We start from the raw sequence: 18,417 nt of genomic DNA on the forward strand, positions 1-18,417 counted from the left end.
GTTCAATCATTTCATCCTCCAACTTGTACTGATAATGAAAGTTCCCACGAACCAGGTGCAAGACTTTGCGCTTGGATTTGTTGAACCTCGTGAGATTCACCTGGGACCACTGTTTGAACCTATCTAGGACTCTCTGGATGGCATCCCATCTATAGGGTGTATTGACCACATGACACAACTATCAATACTATACAGTGCATATATATATATATGTATATATACAGTCAAGCTTCCTTAAGGTCCACTGCCTCCACCCTCTGGCTCTGGACCTTAAGATTTTTAAACAGGGGGGAGGAGTGAGGACAATGCAGACACAGGATGACAGAGTATCTCTTTTGCTTTCTTTTACTCCCTACTGAGTCCAAATGCCACTTGTGAAGATCAATTTAGTAGTGCAAACACTCAGATTTTTGCTCCAAGTTTTGATATTTATGCGTGGCTGAGAATAACAAATGAACAATATAAGAGTCTCTTCAATTATACATAACAGATAACCAAACATAGCCTATGTAAAATGTGTTTATTGAGAATAATAGGCAGGTGATACAAACTAGATTGAGAGCAAAATGCAAGCCTTTGTTGATTTTCTGTCACACAAAACTAATGAACTATCCAATAAAAGCATGTTATGGATTAAGTAATAGTCAATGGACAAAAAATAGAAACGCCTGAAGAAATGTACTTTTCCTTCATTTTCTATCCTGACCTAAACCAAAAGCTGAATGTTAATGTCTTATAAGGAGAAAAGCAATCAACAAAGATATTACATTTGTTGTCTCTGTTCTTTGCATGTCAAAAAATAAGCATGTTATTTCAGATAGTAATTTTTCCACACTGAACAGAATACAAAAGGTACACAAACAGAACCTTAAAAATCACCTGACTCATAAAACTAGAAATAGTGTAGCAAAAAAGATACGTCAATTTTTTAAAAGTCCAAATTAAAAAAAAAGATAATCAATGCATTTAGAGATTACCTACATAAATTGTTCTTAAAAATCCATTTGATCAATGTTTTCATTTCTACCAAGAAGTGATATGAAATAGTCATCGGAAAAAGTACACATTCCAGCAACAACAGAACCTTCACTTGTCTCTCATTGTGGATTTAAGTGATATAAAAATTGTATGGCATGTCTTTGACATTGTAGTGAACCTTACTCCACTTACATAGTGACTGTATTAGAGGCATTTTAACACTGAGACATTCATACTTCAAATTGCAGTCTTCCTCTCTACAGTATTATGCCTCCAATTCAGCTGAACTCCATTGTTCAAGCTTTCAGCAAAAAAAGATAAATCAGTATTTTATAGAACAAACAGTAGTAGAGGTGGTCAGGTTAAATGCAGGTTACACACCTAGTATTGTAGGGATGCTGTCTCAGCCTGACATGAAGTCCTCATATACACCATTACCAGCCCTCCACACAAATGGAAAAGAAAGTAGGAAAAAAGGAGAACTTCAACCAGAATTATCAAAGGATTACACCCTTTCCCCTTCCCACCTCCTCCTCAGTACCAGCAAGAGACAGGTTGTTGCTCTTGCCCTCGTACAGTCCCACTGAAGTCCTTGGGGCTCCAGTTTTTTCTGAGAGCAAGATAAGAAAAAAAAAAGTAGAACAGTTGAGATGATGCCTCAATCTCTGATTCATCAGCTAGACTTTTCAATAAACTGACAAATGATTCTACTGATTTTATTTCATAGGAAGAGACTCCACAACTTCTCTGGGCAACCTGTTCCAGTGCTCTGTCACCCTTACTATAACATTCTTCTGCATGTTAGTACAGAATTTCCTATGTTCAAGTTTTAGGCCATTACTCCTTGTCCTATTGCTACAAGCCACTGAGAAGAGCCTGGTATCATCCATTTGCCTCCCACCTCCTTTTATGTATGTATAAACAGTCTTCTTTTCTCCAGGATGAACAGACCCAGGTCACTCAGCCTTTACTCATACAGGAGATGCTCCAGGCCCTTTATCATCTTTGTGGCCCTCCCCTGGACTCCTTCTATTTCCTTTTATATCATATTTGTCAAGTCACTGAAAAAGAACAAGTAATGCCTTTGTACAAATATTAGATTATTAAAAATAAAATTGCAAATATTCACATATTCTTGACTTACAAGGCAAAGACAATTAGGCCATATTCTGCTTAAGAAAAATCTCTGCAAATGTCTTCTCTAGCAATCTGTCCTCAAAATGATTCTCATTTTCTTTCTGCTGATAGCGTAGCATAATAGTTGCTCGAGGAAAACTGTTAGGTCAGGGCTCAAGCTGGTGATGGAGCACCTGGTGAATTGTTGTGGGTGGCCCAGCAACCACATGCGAATTATTTGCACCTGTGCTCCACATGTGCTCTGAAGGGGTAGATCCACAGTGGAGCCATGCTGGGCTCTTATAAGGGCAGCTACTGAAGGGAGAGCGTCTCTTGTGACTAGGCTGCTTTCTGAGAAGGAGTGCTGTATGGCCAGAGTTCCTTCACTGGGGAGTAAGTAAGTGCTGTTCTTCTTTTTGTATATGCCTATTGGTCTGCTTGTGAATACTTTATCTGGTATCACCGAGAACCTGTCAGAAGCAATTTGCTTCTTTGTAAGCAGAGTGGTTGTCTTTTCTGCAACGCTCTAAGAGAAACTTCTTTGCATGGCTTCCAGAGAGTGGTATAGAATATCGTAGTTGCTCTTTTTCCTGTCTGCTGCATGGAAAGAATGTGTTTAATGTAGAAACAGCATTTGTGCCTTTCTTGGTCTGTCTAGGGTCCCAGTTCTCATGCACTTCTCTTCCAATCTTCTTTAGTGAAGATAGCTTTTCCTTGAAGGCCTGGTTTATTTACAGTTACTAATTGCTACAATTTTTAAATCTGTTTATCTCTTCACCTGTTGTGAAGGCATTTTATTTTTCTATGTGCTCTTCAGAAGTGGAACACTGGAGTGAGAATATGCACATTAAGGATATTAATTTAACTATTGTTTTGCATGCACGGAACTGGTAAAATCACTGTGAGATGACTTTCAGGTGATAACATCTTTCTTTAATTACTTTGTATTGTCAGTCTTTAAACTAGAACTGTCTGATTTCATGGCTCAAGAGGTAGAAGTAATATATTTTAGATAATGTGGTAACAGATTCATTTTTTACTTATTATATACAATGCTAGCTGTTTTTACTGTAATTTGTCATGGCGCGCTTGTTTTACATGGTAACATTTCTTTGGAAACATAGTGAAAAGCTCTCGGACCTTCTCTGACATGTCTTTTCAACTTTACATACTCTCCCATCACAAAACAGAACTAACGTTAGAAAAATTGCTCTGCTTTTAAGTCATATTGCATTGTGCTTAGGTAGATGGTTTATTATCACTTCTCAACTCAGAACCTCTGTGGATCTGGCTCCCTCTTTCTGACTCTCACAGTATACTCTAGAGTCAACAAGCCTTACTATTTCTTACCATTTAGATGTGCAAAAACATTAACAGCAAGTTTAACCACAGATCTCTGGTGCTTAGCAGAGAGCAGTACAGCTAGGTCAATGAGAAAATAAATCCAGGAGGCTGGAAGTATTGTCAGCTGCAGGTAGAATTGAAGGCACAATGTTGTCCCTTGCACACCCATGGACCCAGCCCTACTGAGCTGCTAGGAATGACATTTGAACATAGATACTTGAAATATTAGTAGATTGTTAACTTAATGTAATCTGAAGACTTCTCTGAGGGCTTTCTGCTGTTTTTCTCAAAAGCTCTATGATAACTAAATGATCACAGGGTAAATCATGTTCCCAATTCTTTTTAATTACCTGGTAAGTCACCAGAATTGAATTAAATAAATGCACTGCTCTTTGTTCACAATAAGTACCTTCTCATGTTCTAGGCTTAAATGAAATAAATTTTGAATTTCTGTGTTGTTCATGACCCTAAATGTCATTATTATGGATTCTGAGTCTTCACTTTCAAAGCTGACTTGATCCACTACACCTTACGGTATCAACTTTTTTGTGCGTGCAGTATACTGTTAAATTTTGTATTGAATTTTTAGACTGAAAAAGAAACTCGCAGTACAAGAAGAGATGAGGACTTTCCACAATTATCTTCCAAGGCACTAATGAGCATCTTCAGGTCCAAAGCAGTGCGAAGAACCCTAATCTGTTAGGAGATGAGGGCCACCTGACATAGCAAAGAATGAGTGCCCTGGAAGCTGCTCCTCAATAGTGAGGAGCAAAGGTATACTTGAAGGAGGCTATTCAAATGATGAACAAGCTAGGGGAGAAGAAATAGGAAGGAATGTTCTGCTCTCCTGTTAAACAGTTTTGTTGACTGTGTCCTATTCTTCAAAGCCATGCATGCTTTCACTAATAGTTAACTTTGTGCATTGTAATTGCACACAGTAGGTCCAACTGGCCAAAAGAAAAGGGATTTAAAAAGTGAAGATGAAAAGTGCTTGTATTTGAGGATGGAGAAGGAGTCTTCCTAATGGGCAGTAAACATCCTCTGACATCTCAATCAATTACCAGAGTGTTTAGACACCATTATAATTCAGAGCATAGATGTTTTGTGGATAAACTTGATTTGCAGTCTCACAAATATTAGGAGGGGAGCTTACAAAGATCAGGAGGAGGGGAAATGTTAATCTGCTGAAACATGGAGCATTTTCCTTTTGACTTGTGCATCTTTTCTTTCTTTTTTTCCTCATAAGCATTCTCAGAGAAAGTGCGTTATTTTAAAATGACCCTAATTCAAGGTTATGCCAATAAGACAACTGTCTTGATCTTTGATTTAGATGTTCCAATCTTTCCTTTACGTAAAGACTGTGTTGGCTTCATTTCCTTTATAAGCAATCCTGATTCCAGCATTACCAGCACACTGGCTCACATATTGTTTCACCAGCAGGTAAGTGGCAGTTTACTAAACCTATCTAAAACTCAGCCTGCTTGGACAAAGTAGTGAAAGATGCAATATTATTTCTACAATTAAGTTCCATATTTCTAATGATCCCTTAAGTCTTTTATCTTATATTCATTCTTATGTCACACAAAGCTTCAGCAGGGATTTTTTTAACCTCTTAAGAAGCTTGAGCGCAGTTTTCTTCTTTAGGTCCTGAAGAAGTTAAGCTCTGCAATAGGAAAGCTTCAATCAAAATGCTTCTTCTGGATACTGTTTTTCATGGCTTCAATCCAGTTTTATTCCTTTCTCAGCCAGAGGTCACAATCTCTTTCTAAATGGTCATCAATGAGTCTTCTCGCACTGTGCAAGGAGTGCAATTCCTGCAAGGTACAGCTTTTGTTACATTCACTCTGTGGCAGCAGGACTGAATTCTGTTCTCACTCTAGTGTAAATATTGAGCAACTCATCTATCTACCTGATATTGTTAAAGATTTTCAGCAGTATAGCTGCCATAAGAATGCGTTGTTTGGAGCACTCTAACTGCTAAAATTCTTAGATATTTAACCCTGTGTCATTCTGCAGCATGCAGCCAAGGCAGAGTATAGATGATATCTGTCCTTGAAGGAGCTGACAACAAGAGAAGTCTAGGCAGAGTAAATGCCTATATTTAACACACACTATTGCAGATACTTGAGCTAATATTTACTCTTCTACACTGCTTATGTTTTTTAGACATAAGCAGAAAAACACTGCATGCATGCACGATATATACATGCAGTTCTGTACAGAAATAGAAATATTTGTTCTACCACAGCACCATTTCCATGGTGCTCCAGATACTAATGCAGGAAAAAGATGCACAAGTATGACCTAATATGGATCATCTTCCTACACTTGCCACACCTTTCCAGAGGTTCAGATGGCAACACTCCATTTTCAATGAGACTTTGACTACTACCCATAAGAGGAGCTGCATCAGCACTGGATGCCAACACACAGACTGAAGTTTTATGTGGCCTCTGCTCCTGAGCAGTCAGATTTTTATGGGCTTGCAGAATTTGGGATTGACTCTTCTCATATTTGTTTTCCTGCTCGTTACTTCTCCCTCCCAGATGCGTGGTGGTCATGAAGACATCTCTGAAAAGCAGCATCTCCAAGAGGTGTTTTCTTCACCCTGCCCGCATCCAGAGAAAGTAAACATTTGTTGGATTAACTTCTAATCACTCTTTTCACTATTTTTACTTTTTAGCATAAAAATGAAAATATATTAGTGCATTGGCAAGATAAATAGTACACTGGTATTTTTAATTAGCTCCCAGGAAATAAGCTTGTCTTTTTCATATATGTTCTCTCAATAATACACTCATGGGTTTACAAGATATAGTGCATTCACAGCTGTTTAAGCACACTAGGTCTACATCTTTGGTGTCTGTTATTTAAAATTATGGAAAAATTTCCTAGTAGCTCTGCCTATTTTAACTATTGCTTTATTTCCAGCTACTGGAGTATTCACAGCCAGAGGAAAAGATGGTTTTTTTTTAAAAAAAAAAAAAGGTGGGCATTTCAGAGCAGAAACAGGTCTTCTCTTTCAAGAAATGGTTAATGTTTCATTGTACAGATTTCCTTGATGCTTGTTGATAACATCTCTGTGATGGCACTATTACTGGCAACTTAATGATTTACTGGAATGAGTAAGAACAGAGCATTGGCCTCAGATGTCATTTGAAGGCCTCTTGATTGATTCTTACAATGATCCCAGAAACTACTTGTCCACTACTGAATTCACTGTTTTTCATTCCTTGTAGACAGTTACAGTTATACATAAGCTTAAAATTAATTTATGCTGGTGGTAAGTATGAAGGAATAGTGTAGTATAAGCAGTCTGTAATGTCTGAAGCACAGTAACCAGTGTTTCAAAAAAAAAAAATCAGTTGGTGTTGGTCATTGTGTCTTGCTACCAAGTCAGTCCAGTGGCTCAGTACTCGTACTGAAACTAAGGATTTAAACCCCAGGGTTCAAGTACATCACTTCCAAAGCAATTAGTTGCATCAGGAATATTAGGGTGTTCTATTAGGTAGTTTATCTTGCTACAAACTCACAATAGACTTGTGATACAGTAAGAAAAGTGACAACTTTAAAAAGGGAACAGCGGCGTGATGGAGTGAGAATCCATGTATTTCCAAAAAAAAAACTCATGATCACATCTACTGTCCAGCTACAAAGGTGGGGAAATGTTCACTGAATTTCATTCCCATCTCTTACAGCTGTGTTTTTACGTAACTTGTAAATGTTCCCGTCCCTAGGGCATAGCATGTTGCCTTCAGTGGTGGGAAGGCCCCTGCAGAATGTAAGGACTGGACAGGGAAGCAAAACACCAATCACTAGTGTCTTAGTACATTTCCACCTCAGATTTTGTGCAAGTTCTAGTTTTTTTTCTCTCTTGGTTGGTCATTCTCAACAAATTGTTCATGCTCTTGATAGGAGGAGGGTTATTTTGCTGATGATGCTATTTTGCTCTGTGGCCATTCTGCACTTAGGCCTCATGACAAGGAAAACATTTGTATGTAATCACCAACATTTCATATAATTCTTTTCTGTTCTAGATATTTGAAATAGCAGCATAGCTTAAAGCCTCCACAATTCCATGTGGAAAGAATGACAGAGCCTAAAGTAGTTAATCAGTTAGGAAATATTTCCTGACTTATTTTAGCTTTAATCACTGTCATTTCCTACATAAACACATAAGTAATTCCTTTTCCTCTCTGATATTGCAGATATTTTAAACATATTGAGAACTCAGTCCATCTTTTCTTAATGATCTTTACTTTTCTGGCTTTCATTATCTTTGGTCAAGTATCCAGGGCTTGCATGATGTTTTGAATTGAAGCTGTATTAGCATCGTATGGGGATGAGTAGCCCTGGCTCATACAGTTTCCACGTAGCCTGAGTGTTTTCTTATGTTTTTTGTTGTTAGCAACAAAATCATGGTATGTTGTATATACCTAATCTGAATTGTATTTAAGCTTTTCTGAAGTGACACTTATCCTTATTCCTAAAAGAAACTCGTAGCTGTGTTATCTCAAAGCTGATCTTATGGGGAAAAGAAAAGAGATGACAGTTAAAAAAAAAAAACATCTTCTCCATTTTTTGTCATCTATATATTTTATAAAGCCTTCAGACTGTCCAGTTCCTGATCCACTATGAAAATTCTTTTACGGTATATCTAAAGTCAGGAAAATATTATTACATAGAATTCTGTTTAATGTATACATGTATATCTGACATTTAAAATGTCAGCAAGAGTAATCTCCAGCCAGATTTTACTCTAGAAAAGTTGCTTATAATGAAGTCAGGTTTACAACTGTGTAAGAAACATTTTGCTAGTAACTAGTCCAGCTGGCATGTGTGGCTTTAGGTTCAATAATATTCTGTATTTAGTTTGTATGTGTCTACATTTCCCTTTTATTGTATCATTGCTGCCTTTTATGTCTAGCAGTGTAAAATTTCTATGATAGTACTAGACATGAAAATAATACGGGATGTATTCCTTATTCTGATGCATTAAATCTCTAAGACTTACAGCAACAATTATCCTTACAGCAAACATTTATTTAGGGCTGTTGCCAGTCCATGAAATTGAAATTAGGCTACAGAATGTTATATAACATTCTGGGTGCACGTGAGAAATCAGAAGAGCTGTAATCGGATATTAATATCTGGCTAACTCTATTTTGTTGAACACTAGAGGGAGATCAAAGCAAAAGAATAAATGACTAATAGACAATAGTTACTAATTCAGTTTGTTCATAAAATTTCAACTGAGAAGATGAAAACAACAGATATTATCTTATCCTAATTTTTCACCTTTGTTTTCTCATGCCCTTCTTGATATTCTTTTATCTGAAATGTAATTTAAAGAATGATGAAAATCTGAGAAGGAAAAGAACTGTGCTTATATCAATATTTCAATGAATGAGTTCTGTATGAAATTATTTTTTCATATGAGACATTTCCATGAGAAGACTGAGATTAGAACAGCTGAAAAATGAAACAATAAACATACAGTTCATCTGTCTTACTGTTTTCTAAATGTACAGCACTTTGTTTTGGTGCATGTCTGCAGGAATAAGCGAGGAAACTCATTTATTTGCAGGGCTTTCATCAGAGTGTAAGCAACTGAGACTGCTCACATTCAGAGTAGGGTAGAGCTCTTTCACAGTCATAACTGCTGTTTTATTCAGTGTTTGCTGAACAAAGTTTGTAATATAAAATGTATTTAAGATGCAGATTTCTTTAGTGTAAAAATAAAGTTACGGAATGCACACTTTCCTACTCTCTCAGTTACTGCTGGGAAATGCCATGGCTTTCCATAGAATTCCCAAAGAAAGGGCCTTTAGGGCATTTAATAGTTTCCTGAGAGGAAGGATCTGGCTTATCAGGCTCTAGCAGAGAACAAACACTGGCATCCATGCTTCAAAACTAAGGAATTATTCATGCTGCAGTTTGTACTAAGATTGCTATGCTCTTAGGGATAACTGAGCTGGGTAGAAACAGCACTAGGTTGGAACTTCTTATCGCAGCTAAGAGTTCGTAGTGGGTTAGGTCACCCTGCATAAATTGTCACTGAGTGCCGTGCTCCTACTGCACTGCCTGCCAGACACAGTAATACACTCATATATGCATCAAGTGTATATTGTTACTTAGGGGAAAGGGGGTTTGTACATGCTCAGGGGAGATGATGGAAGTGAGAGGAAGGAATAGCATAGGTGGGAAAGGAGAGGTGGAACTTGGCCTCTCAGCACAGCAAGCTGCTACAGTGGCTCAGGGCTTGCTGTGAGACCATAACCACTCTTAAGAGCACCAGGCAGCTCTCCTCCACACAGAAAATAATAATATCCATCTATTATTAATAGCAAAATTGTGCACCCACCTGTAAAAACTTCTTGTTTACAGTGTCCCTAATCTGTCATACCTAGGGGAGACAGGTGACTCTTAGCCAAGATGTCACAGGTCTCTGAGACCAGGCGCTTGTGGGAATGGCTGTGCTGTGTGAATTCATCTGGTGCAGTGAGTTTTAACATTTAAAAGAACTGTGTAGTTAAAGAGAAAGCACACAGATCCCAAATCTGTCTATTTTTCACTTCTTGCTTGAGCTAAGCCCACCTGATAGGCAAAAAGAAGTGCCCACCAGAAAGCGGAGGGAACAGCTTGCCCTTGTAGATCACTTTCTGGTAATGGGTCTAGTGCTCTTGGTCACCATGAAAGCCAGTGCTGACCTAATGAAGGGGAGGAAAAAATGTTCTTTTGTTTTATAGCTTTAAAAAGTCTCCACATCAATAGTTCTAAATGACATGTTTCCTTCTTAAATGCCTTGTACATCTGGAAAAGCTGGAAACATGGTATATTTTTTCAAATGGATTTGGATACAAAATCGTGATGACTTGAATGGGAGTCACTGAAAATGTATATAGCTCTCATCCATGGCATGCACATGACCTGTGCTGTCATTTTTAGTAAAAGGTCATTCTCGGCTGCATCATGCACTGTAATCATTTACACGCTCATTGTCCAACCACCTCCACAAGGGATTGATGTTCCACTCTGACCAAGGCGTACAAGAGAACCTTGTTGCTATTACTACTAACCAGATCAATTTATTCAACATTTTGGAACTGAAGGAAGTACTTTATTTAATACCTGCTTATCCAATTTTAAAAAATTATATCAAGTGTAGACCTGACTACTCCCAGACTTTTCAGGTACTAAGTCACTGTGCTTCTAATGCACAGAAAGTTGAATTTTTGTTATCAATACTCACTGGGCATGCAGGAAAGAATTATGCATTTTGTCCAAAGCTAATCCTGCTCAGTGCTGGTACTCCTCAACATCCACTGGGACTTTCTCAGCAGAGCTGCAGGCTGAAATACTGGTGTTGCTAATGTTGGTCTTAGCTGTGCAATACTCACAGTGCCAACATGCTCTGCCAGTGTCAGAGTGCTTGTAAAGAGACAAACTATAATCACTGTGAATGAATATAATTGACAGGTAATCCAAATTACATTTATTTCCTATGTTTCTACACCATTGTCTCCATACTTCCCAGTCCTGGCTTCCTGTCCTCCCTGCTTTGTCTTGCTTTTAAAAAACTATAGACTGAATGGAAATTGCTGATAATATTACAAATGCATGCATTTTAGCAACTTCAGTATTGTTGTCAGCTTGTTTCCCACTATGCCAACTCAGGAGACTGCCTCTTTTTACATAAATAATGTTTCAACATATCCAAAATGACTGAGCTATTGACTTCTCCCTCCAGGACCTAATTTAAATGTGTGAAGGAAAAGCCTGAGGTTTTTTGTTGGGTTTGTGATGCTTATCACTAAATTTGAAAATGTGTTTCAAACTTAAAGGTTTTTTGTTGTTGTTATTCATTGCTCTTTAATGATTCCTGCTACAGGTGAAATTTTTATTAGATTGTGCGTAACCTCAAGAAAGGGAAAATCCAAATAGTTAAACCATTGGTGGGGGAAAAAAAAAAGGATTGTAGTATAAGGCACTGTTTTATTCTTAAATTGTTGGGTCCTATTTTTAACAATCCTTATATGTAAGCACTTGTTAAAGGTTGGTTTTTGTGGACATCTGCAAAAGATAAATCTAAGATCAACCAGAGACTGGTGCTGGTGCAGGACATTGATCCTTTATCTGGACAATGCAATGATGAAGCAAATGGACACAGTATTGGCAGTGGAGAGGAAGTGTGTTGCATCCAGGCTGTCTCTGGTTTCCAACCAACACAAGAGGGTAAATTTTTTCAGTTGATGGCCATTTATAGCTTTGTGTGAAATGACCTTGGCTCTAATTTCAGTAGGTAGCCTGTGGAAATATGACTCTAACCACCAAGGTATACTCGTGTCTTCCTCCTGTGGAAACTTAACTTTTAGGACACACTGAGGTTACTGATCATGTTCACAACAGCTTTACATTCCATATGTAGCCTATCTATCCCATGCTGCTCATAAGCATTGAACTACTTCATGCATGCTGTCTGGTCATTCTGTAGCTGCAAAAGAATCCTGTAAATGTGGGATTATGGCAGAGGTATGATCAAAATATGCATTGTGTAGATCAAGCACTGGGTTTGCTACCTGTGTACAACAGCATATACGTAGCTGATTCTGTCAGGGAAGTCTCAGACAGAAATAGTATGACTGCACTGCACTGAAGCATCAAAGCAGGGATAATTCGAAACATCCTTCATGGAAACCTAATAATATAGTCTACAGTAGCTATATATACATACTGAAATGAGAATCTCTGAAATAAGAATGTCTTTTTTTTTGGCTGTTAATTGTCTGAAAACAACATTAAGTGGTATAACATAATCATTCATTTCTATAACTGCTAACAGTCCCTTTACAAGATCTCTGCCCTAATCAACTGCTGTACTCAACACAGAGTTATTGTAAATTTAAGAACATTTATATTCTGAAAAAGCAGTAAATGTAGTATGTCACGTCATTCACAATGCTGTTTTCATTGAAGGAGCCATCGTGTTTATCAAGGAAATAAGTTGAGCAGTATGAGTGTACCAGCAAAGCAGCAGTATTGAAAAAGATCTGAAAGAATAGGGATGTAACAAAGGCATTTTTGCCAACTGATTATCCGGTTTAAATCCCATTTAGATGCACCTTAGTTTGGAGTGTTTGTGTTGACTTACTATTAAGAGTGAAAATTAGGTTGTGAAACAGATTAGAAATCATAAAACCTAACTCGGACAGTAGCTCTAGGTGAGAAGAGGAAAAACATACCACTACAAAGACATTGGTGCATCTCTTGCACATGCTGGCAGATGTTGACTTAATTGTCCAGATGTGCTGCAGTACAATTCAGTTCATTCATTCCATTACACGGCCTTTTTTTTTTTTTCTGGATAAGTATGGGCACTCTCTTGAATGCTTTCTTTCAAGTGAGCTAATAGCTTCTTTCGACTGAGTTCATGTTCTCTGGTGGTCCAGTTTTCAGCCCATTTCACCACAAGTAACACCTTACTGTCAATCTCTGCAGATGATAATAGCAAACCCAGATCAGAAACCTGTTATCACTTGATATGTGGCCAAACACATTTGAGCTGAATGCTCAAAATGCATTAGAGCTGATCACATTCAAGCAGCGGTTCAGCTATGCCATTTACAGACAGCCACCAACACTTAAGAAGGACTTACATAAAAAGTAATTAAAACTTCTGAATTCTTCCTTTGGAACAGCACTAAAGGGCATCATGGCATTCAGCAAACCTGAATAGGAACAAATGCCCAAATGCATTTCAAGACATATTGGTATGAAAGTGCCAAAGAACTAAACACTGTTTCGAACTTAAAAACAGGATAATATTTCAGTTCTTAAAAAAGGGAATATTCCAAACAGCAACTGCACCTGTACTTCACAAATGGAGCTATTAAAATTACAAGAAAAAGTGTGCCTTATTCTCTATGGGTAGTATCAGAGCCAAATTAATATCACATGCATTTATACCTTAATGAATAGCTTTAAAAGCCTAATCTTTTGGAAAGATTCCTATAGGCTTTCATGTAATTTAGATCAGAATAATTACAGAGAAAGAAAAAAAAATCATTTCAGTGCAGAAGCAAAACATTTGATCCTTTAGCTGTAAAATACAGCCAAAAAAAGATTTTGCTTTGGATCTTAGAAATATGTTCAAATCAAAGGAATGGTTCAATTTGCCTGAAAAGGCAGTTTGGCACTAGTATCTTACATACCTCTGAAAAAAAATTCAATATTTACAATGTTCACATGCAAATTAAGAGCCTTTTATTTCAGCATCAACAATGTGGTGGTAAATATGTTACTGTTCTGGACAACAGCTTATCTTGGCATTGGTCTCACTCATGTCCAATAAAGCTACAAATCTTGTGAGAAATGCCAGACTTTCTCAAAGCAAACAGCTGGGCCAGTAGAGACTGCCAAATTCTTGAAGTCTGTGAAATTAGTTTCAGTAAACATGGGATGTTCATTGGTAAAGAAAACTATGCGGTTTTTTGGTTTTTTTTAAATTTCCTGAAGCTAACAGTGAATTTACACCTTATTTTCTTCTAAGGCACTGTGAAGCTTGGAGCAGGTCTTATTTTATCGAAAGCAATTTTACTTCACTCCAATGGTATATATTCATTCAATTGCAAAAGGTGATATTTCAAATGTTTGGTTCTTTTGGCATGTGGCAATTTTCTTCTTGATATTTATGTTTCTTTATGTTCTGTTGCAGGAGAAATTCAAAACGTTTCAGTTAAGGCTTCAAACTGTTCCAGATGAAGGAGAAAGACTTCATCAAAAGGATGGTCTGACTGACACATCAGCTTCAGAGTAAAGCCAAGCCTGAGAAACAACAACACAGAGGCTTTCCACGAGCAGAAGAAATGAGCACTGAGAGACCTTCCAATCTAATCAAACATGCAGGGCAGACAAGCATTCCATCTCTCGAAAATATAACTGAATTTTCCTTAAATATCACTGACTGCAATCAGATTGTGGTGCCAGAGGAAGTTTTTTTCACTGTTGCTGCTGCTGGCATACTGGAAAATCTACTTGTCCTTGTTGCTGTCATCAGAAATAAGAATTTGCACTTGCCCATGTACTTCTTCATTTGTAGCTTAGCCATTTCAGACATGTTAGGTAGCTTGTACAAAACTCTGGAGAACATCTTTATTATCTTGTGCAAAATGGGGTACCTGACACGTCGTGGAGACTTTGAGAAAAAGCTGGATGATGCCATGGATTCCATGTTCATTCTATCTTTACTGGGGTCCATTTTCAGCTTGTTAGCTATTGCAGCAGACAGATACATCACTATCTTCTATGCTTTGCGGTACCATAATATAATGACACTAGGAAGGGCTTTGGTCATCTTGGCAATCATTTGGACATTCTGTGCTGGCAGTAGCATTGCCATTGCCCTCTTCTCCCATGAAGTAGCCACAGTCATTCCCTTCACCATTCTGTTCCCTTTAATGATGTTTTTTATACTGTGCCTGTATATCCATATGTTCCTCCTAGCTCGATCTCATGCTAAAAAGATCGCCTCGCTGCCAACCAGTGCAGTCCATCAGAGAACTAACATGAAGGGAGCCATTACGCTGACAATTTTCCTTGGAGTCTTCCTTTGCTGCTGGGCCCCGTTTGTTCTTCACATCCTTTTAGCAAGGTTTTGCCCACATAACCCTTACTGTGCCTGCTACATGTCCATTTTCCATGTGAATGGGACCCTCATAATGTGCAATGCAATCATCGATCCTATGATTTTTGCATTCCGAAGCCCGGAATTACGGAATACTTTTAAGAAGATGTTCTGCTGTGCCAGGTATAACTGGAACTGATAGAAACTAAATGAAGGTGAATATTACAGAAGGACACTCGTGCAACATCAGTTTGCAGAGTTAAAAATACTAACTCAAAATAATACTACACTTGTAGGACACTGCCAATAATTTTCAGAAGGCTGTGAAAGTACATGTATGAGCAAAGTATCCAGACAAGTCTTTGCCAACCGAACCTCCATAAATATTACTGATTAAGTTAATTCTGCTGATAATTTTCATGCAATAGTCTAAAAATAACTGCATCAACTGTCTTTCATCATTTCAGAAAAATTTAAATGTAAGTCTTCTGCAGCAAGCCTTGTGTTCCCCCAGAGATGAGTTAATGGCAACTCATTTTTATCAGTAATTTCAAATTAAAATGTATACTACATTAAAATTCTGCTGTTTAAATCACAAATAAATGAATAGTTATTTTAAAACTTCACATTTATACAAAAGTCTATGAGAAAGCAGAAAATATGGACACATGTTTGTACTTCGCTGGCAACGCTAACTCATTACTTTGTTCTCAACACTGCGTCTCCTTAAAATCATGTAATTAGTAATTTTCAAGAGTCATAAATAACTTTGGAGTGTGAGGCCAAGCAAAGTTATTTTGGTTTAAAAGCTATTTTCAGTGACTGAAGAGTTTTTCCCAACATGAAGATGTTGTGGCAGCACAGATTATAGGTTTTGAATTTTAAAACCCCAAAGCCGGGTCTGGATCAGCAAAGGGAATTGCTGACCTTGCCAGCTTCTCATTAAAATTCCATAGGCCAGTTTATTTTAATAAAAGAATAGGCTTCAGAGACAGTAAAAGAACTTCAATTTAGCCATTATTTTCTAAACATGACACAACAAGGAATTAAAAAATTAAAATACCAGTCAGAAAATTGAAAGATCTCCAAGGAAGTCAGTCACCTAGATCAGGGATCAGCTAGCCAGTTTGGAAGGATGCTACAAAACAGATTGCAATTTACAAAATCCTTGTGAAAAAAATTTTAATCATCCCTGCCAAAATAATACAACGCTTAGAAAACTGGAACACAGAATAGTTTTCACCCCAAAATATCCTGAAGCAGTCCAGAGCATATGGTGAATTAACCTCACAGTAATTCCACAGAGTTACTCAGCTGTGCCAGAGACAAAAGATTTAGTAAGAGACAGACATGAAACTGGGGGAGCTGAGACATGGCTAGAACAAGAAGTAGAGTAGAGGAAAAGAGAAAATCTCTTCATCCATAAATAGAAGAACTTATGATACAATAAGAAAAACACGTATTTCAAGATATATGGGATATGGACAAAAGCATAAGTATTCAGGGAGACTTAGGGTTACAGATAAAAATGTAAGAAAGGGAGCAATAAATCTGAAAGTCTCTACAGAACTAAACAAAGAAAATATCTTCAATGAGAAAAATTGAGTTGGTAAATGTCAAAATGATAAAATGTTTTTGAAAGAAAATCATGATATAGACAGACCTTATATTAAGTCTGCAACACATGAAATATCTACCAAGTGCAGTTTCTTCAAAATTTGATTTTCCATCCTCTTCCCTACAACAGAAATAGATAAGAGAGCTAAGTACCCTCCATTGCATTGGAAGTCACTGTCTCTTGTAAGTCCACTCTAACTGTCCTTCAAGAAGGACCACTCATTTTGTGGAGACCGTGATAGTTAGGAATAAGACAAATGTGAGAGTATGGGTTGGGGAGGACAAGCTTACAGTTATAGCAGGCTCTGTATGGTGCCAACACCTACTGCTTTCCTGTACCACACCAGAATGGGGCAGCTTAGAGTAGTTCTGTGACAGGGTGGCTGGCCTGCAGGAAAGAGGATAACTTGGACCCTCACCTACACAAGTCTCAGGACCCATCTGGCATCAGCTTTACTTGCAGCATCTTCAGTTCCAGAGGAGAGAGAAGGGCAAAGTGTAGCTCACAGAACTCATCTTTCATTCCCACGCTACTGGCACTTTGCTTTGCAACAAAGACCTGGGTTTCTCCTCACTGCAAAGCCTGATCCCCAGGCTGTGTAGCTGTGAGAAAGGCCAGAGGCAAGGGATTTGAACAAGGAGGGACCATGCCCAACCTCACCCCAGCCCTCCAGCCTGCCTTACAGGTTCCCAGCTCCCCTGTCTCTCACACAGCCTCAAGGCATAGCAGGTAAGCAGCAGCCATGGTCTCAAGACCTTTCCTGCAGCTCTCATACAGTCTGTGTTGGACACAAAGTGCTCACTTCTTGTTCTAAGATCCTAACATTTAAGAAAAGACTTCAGATACAAAATCACTCCTACAAACACATCTTTCATCCCATTTCTCTTAGCTGTACTTCAAGGGCTGAACAAACTGGCCTCCAGTAACTCAGCAGCTGTCTGCCCCTTGCCACGCTCTCCCTCCATCCTTCACTTCCCATCTCCAAGCCTGCTGCAACTTTTAACCTGCAGAATATGGAGCAGCTATCTGGGCTGGAAAGTAGATGAGCACTCAACACGTCCTGCCTGAAAAATATCTTTAACTGTCTTTTCTGCCCTGCACAGCTACTCTTAATCTAAAAGACAGAGTAGTAATGGCTTTGCATTTCAGAAACACCAGTGTTATAAAGAAAAATACATTGTTATCTCCTGGTACACCTGCATGTAGATTACTGCCCCGTGTGATTTTTTTCCAACCATCTTGTTAAAATAAAGAGTCAGCACTTATGCAGCATATATTTGGCAGGTTTTATCCCACATAGCTCGCTTTGACTTGGAAGTATTTCAGCAGATACTGAAACTGGGTCTCAGACTGCCATAAGATCCAAATATTGTTAGGAATGGTTCTCACAAAACTGTGACCCAGAACTAACTGCTTAGTCTTTGTAGCTTACCTGGTATAACCTGAGCAACACTTAATCTTATGGCATGAGGTTTTCTCTTCAAACTGGTTATAGAAACGTGATGGCTGTTACTGTTAGACTATGTGCCTAATACCCAGATAGCCAGAAAAATGGGGAGAAAGCTGTTACATAAAGGGATCGAAGACAAAGCACAGAGAGCACAGGCTTGTAAACTGTAGGAATGTAAACTGTAGGAAAACTACTCTTGTTCCTCATTTTGAATATGTCCAAGACAACAGAACTTACCATATTCTCCATGTAAATTTGTAAGAAATGCAGATCCTGTGCATTTTCCAT

General features: G+C 38.1%; 1 protein-coding gene across 3 annotated transcripts; it reads left to right on the forward strand.

Annotated features, from left to right (window-relative positions):
* Nucleotides 1,963–18,327, forward strand: MC2R (melanocortin 2 receptor). Of its 3 annotated transcripts, none has more exons than XR_002435860.1 (3): nt 1,963–2,491; nt 5,083–5,259; nt 5,985–6,386. XR_002435860.1 is itself a non-coding variant. In XM_021388741.1 (2 exons), the coding sequence occupies exon 2, from the start codon at nt 14,304–14,306 to the stop codon at nt 15,258–15,260; it is 957 nt and encodes a 318-aa protein (XP_021244416.1). In that variant the 5' UTR covers nt 2,425–2,491; nt 14,153–14,303; the 3' UTR covers nt 15,261–18,327. The 3 variants fall into 3 exon arrangements, 1 of the variants encoding a protein (XP_021244416.1); XR_002435861.1 differs by having other exon boundaries at nt 5,184–5,259; XM_021388741.1 differs by lacking the exons at nt 5,083–5,259; nt 5,985–6,386 and adding an exon at nt 14,153–18,327 and having other exon boundaries at nt 2,425–2,491.

Source organism: Numida meleagris, chromosome 2, assembly GCF_002078875.1.
Source record: "Numida meleagris isolate 19003 breed g44 Domestic line chromosome 2, NumMel1.0, whole genome shotgun sequence".
In the NCBI taxonomy this organism is placed as follows: Eukaryota; Metazoa; Chordata; class Aves; order Galliformes; family Numididae; genus Numida; species Numida meleagris.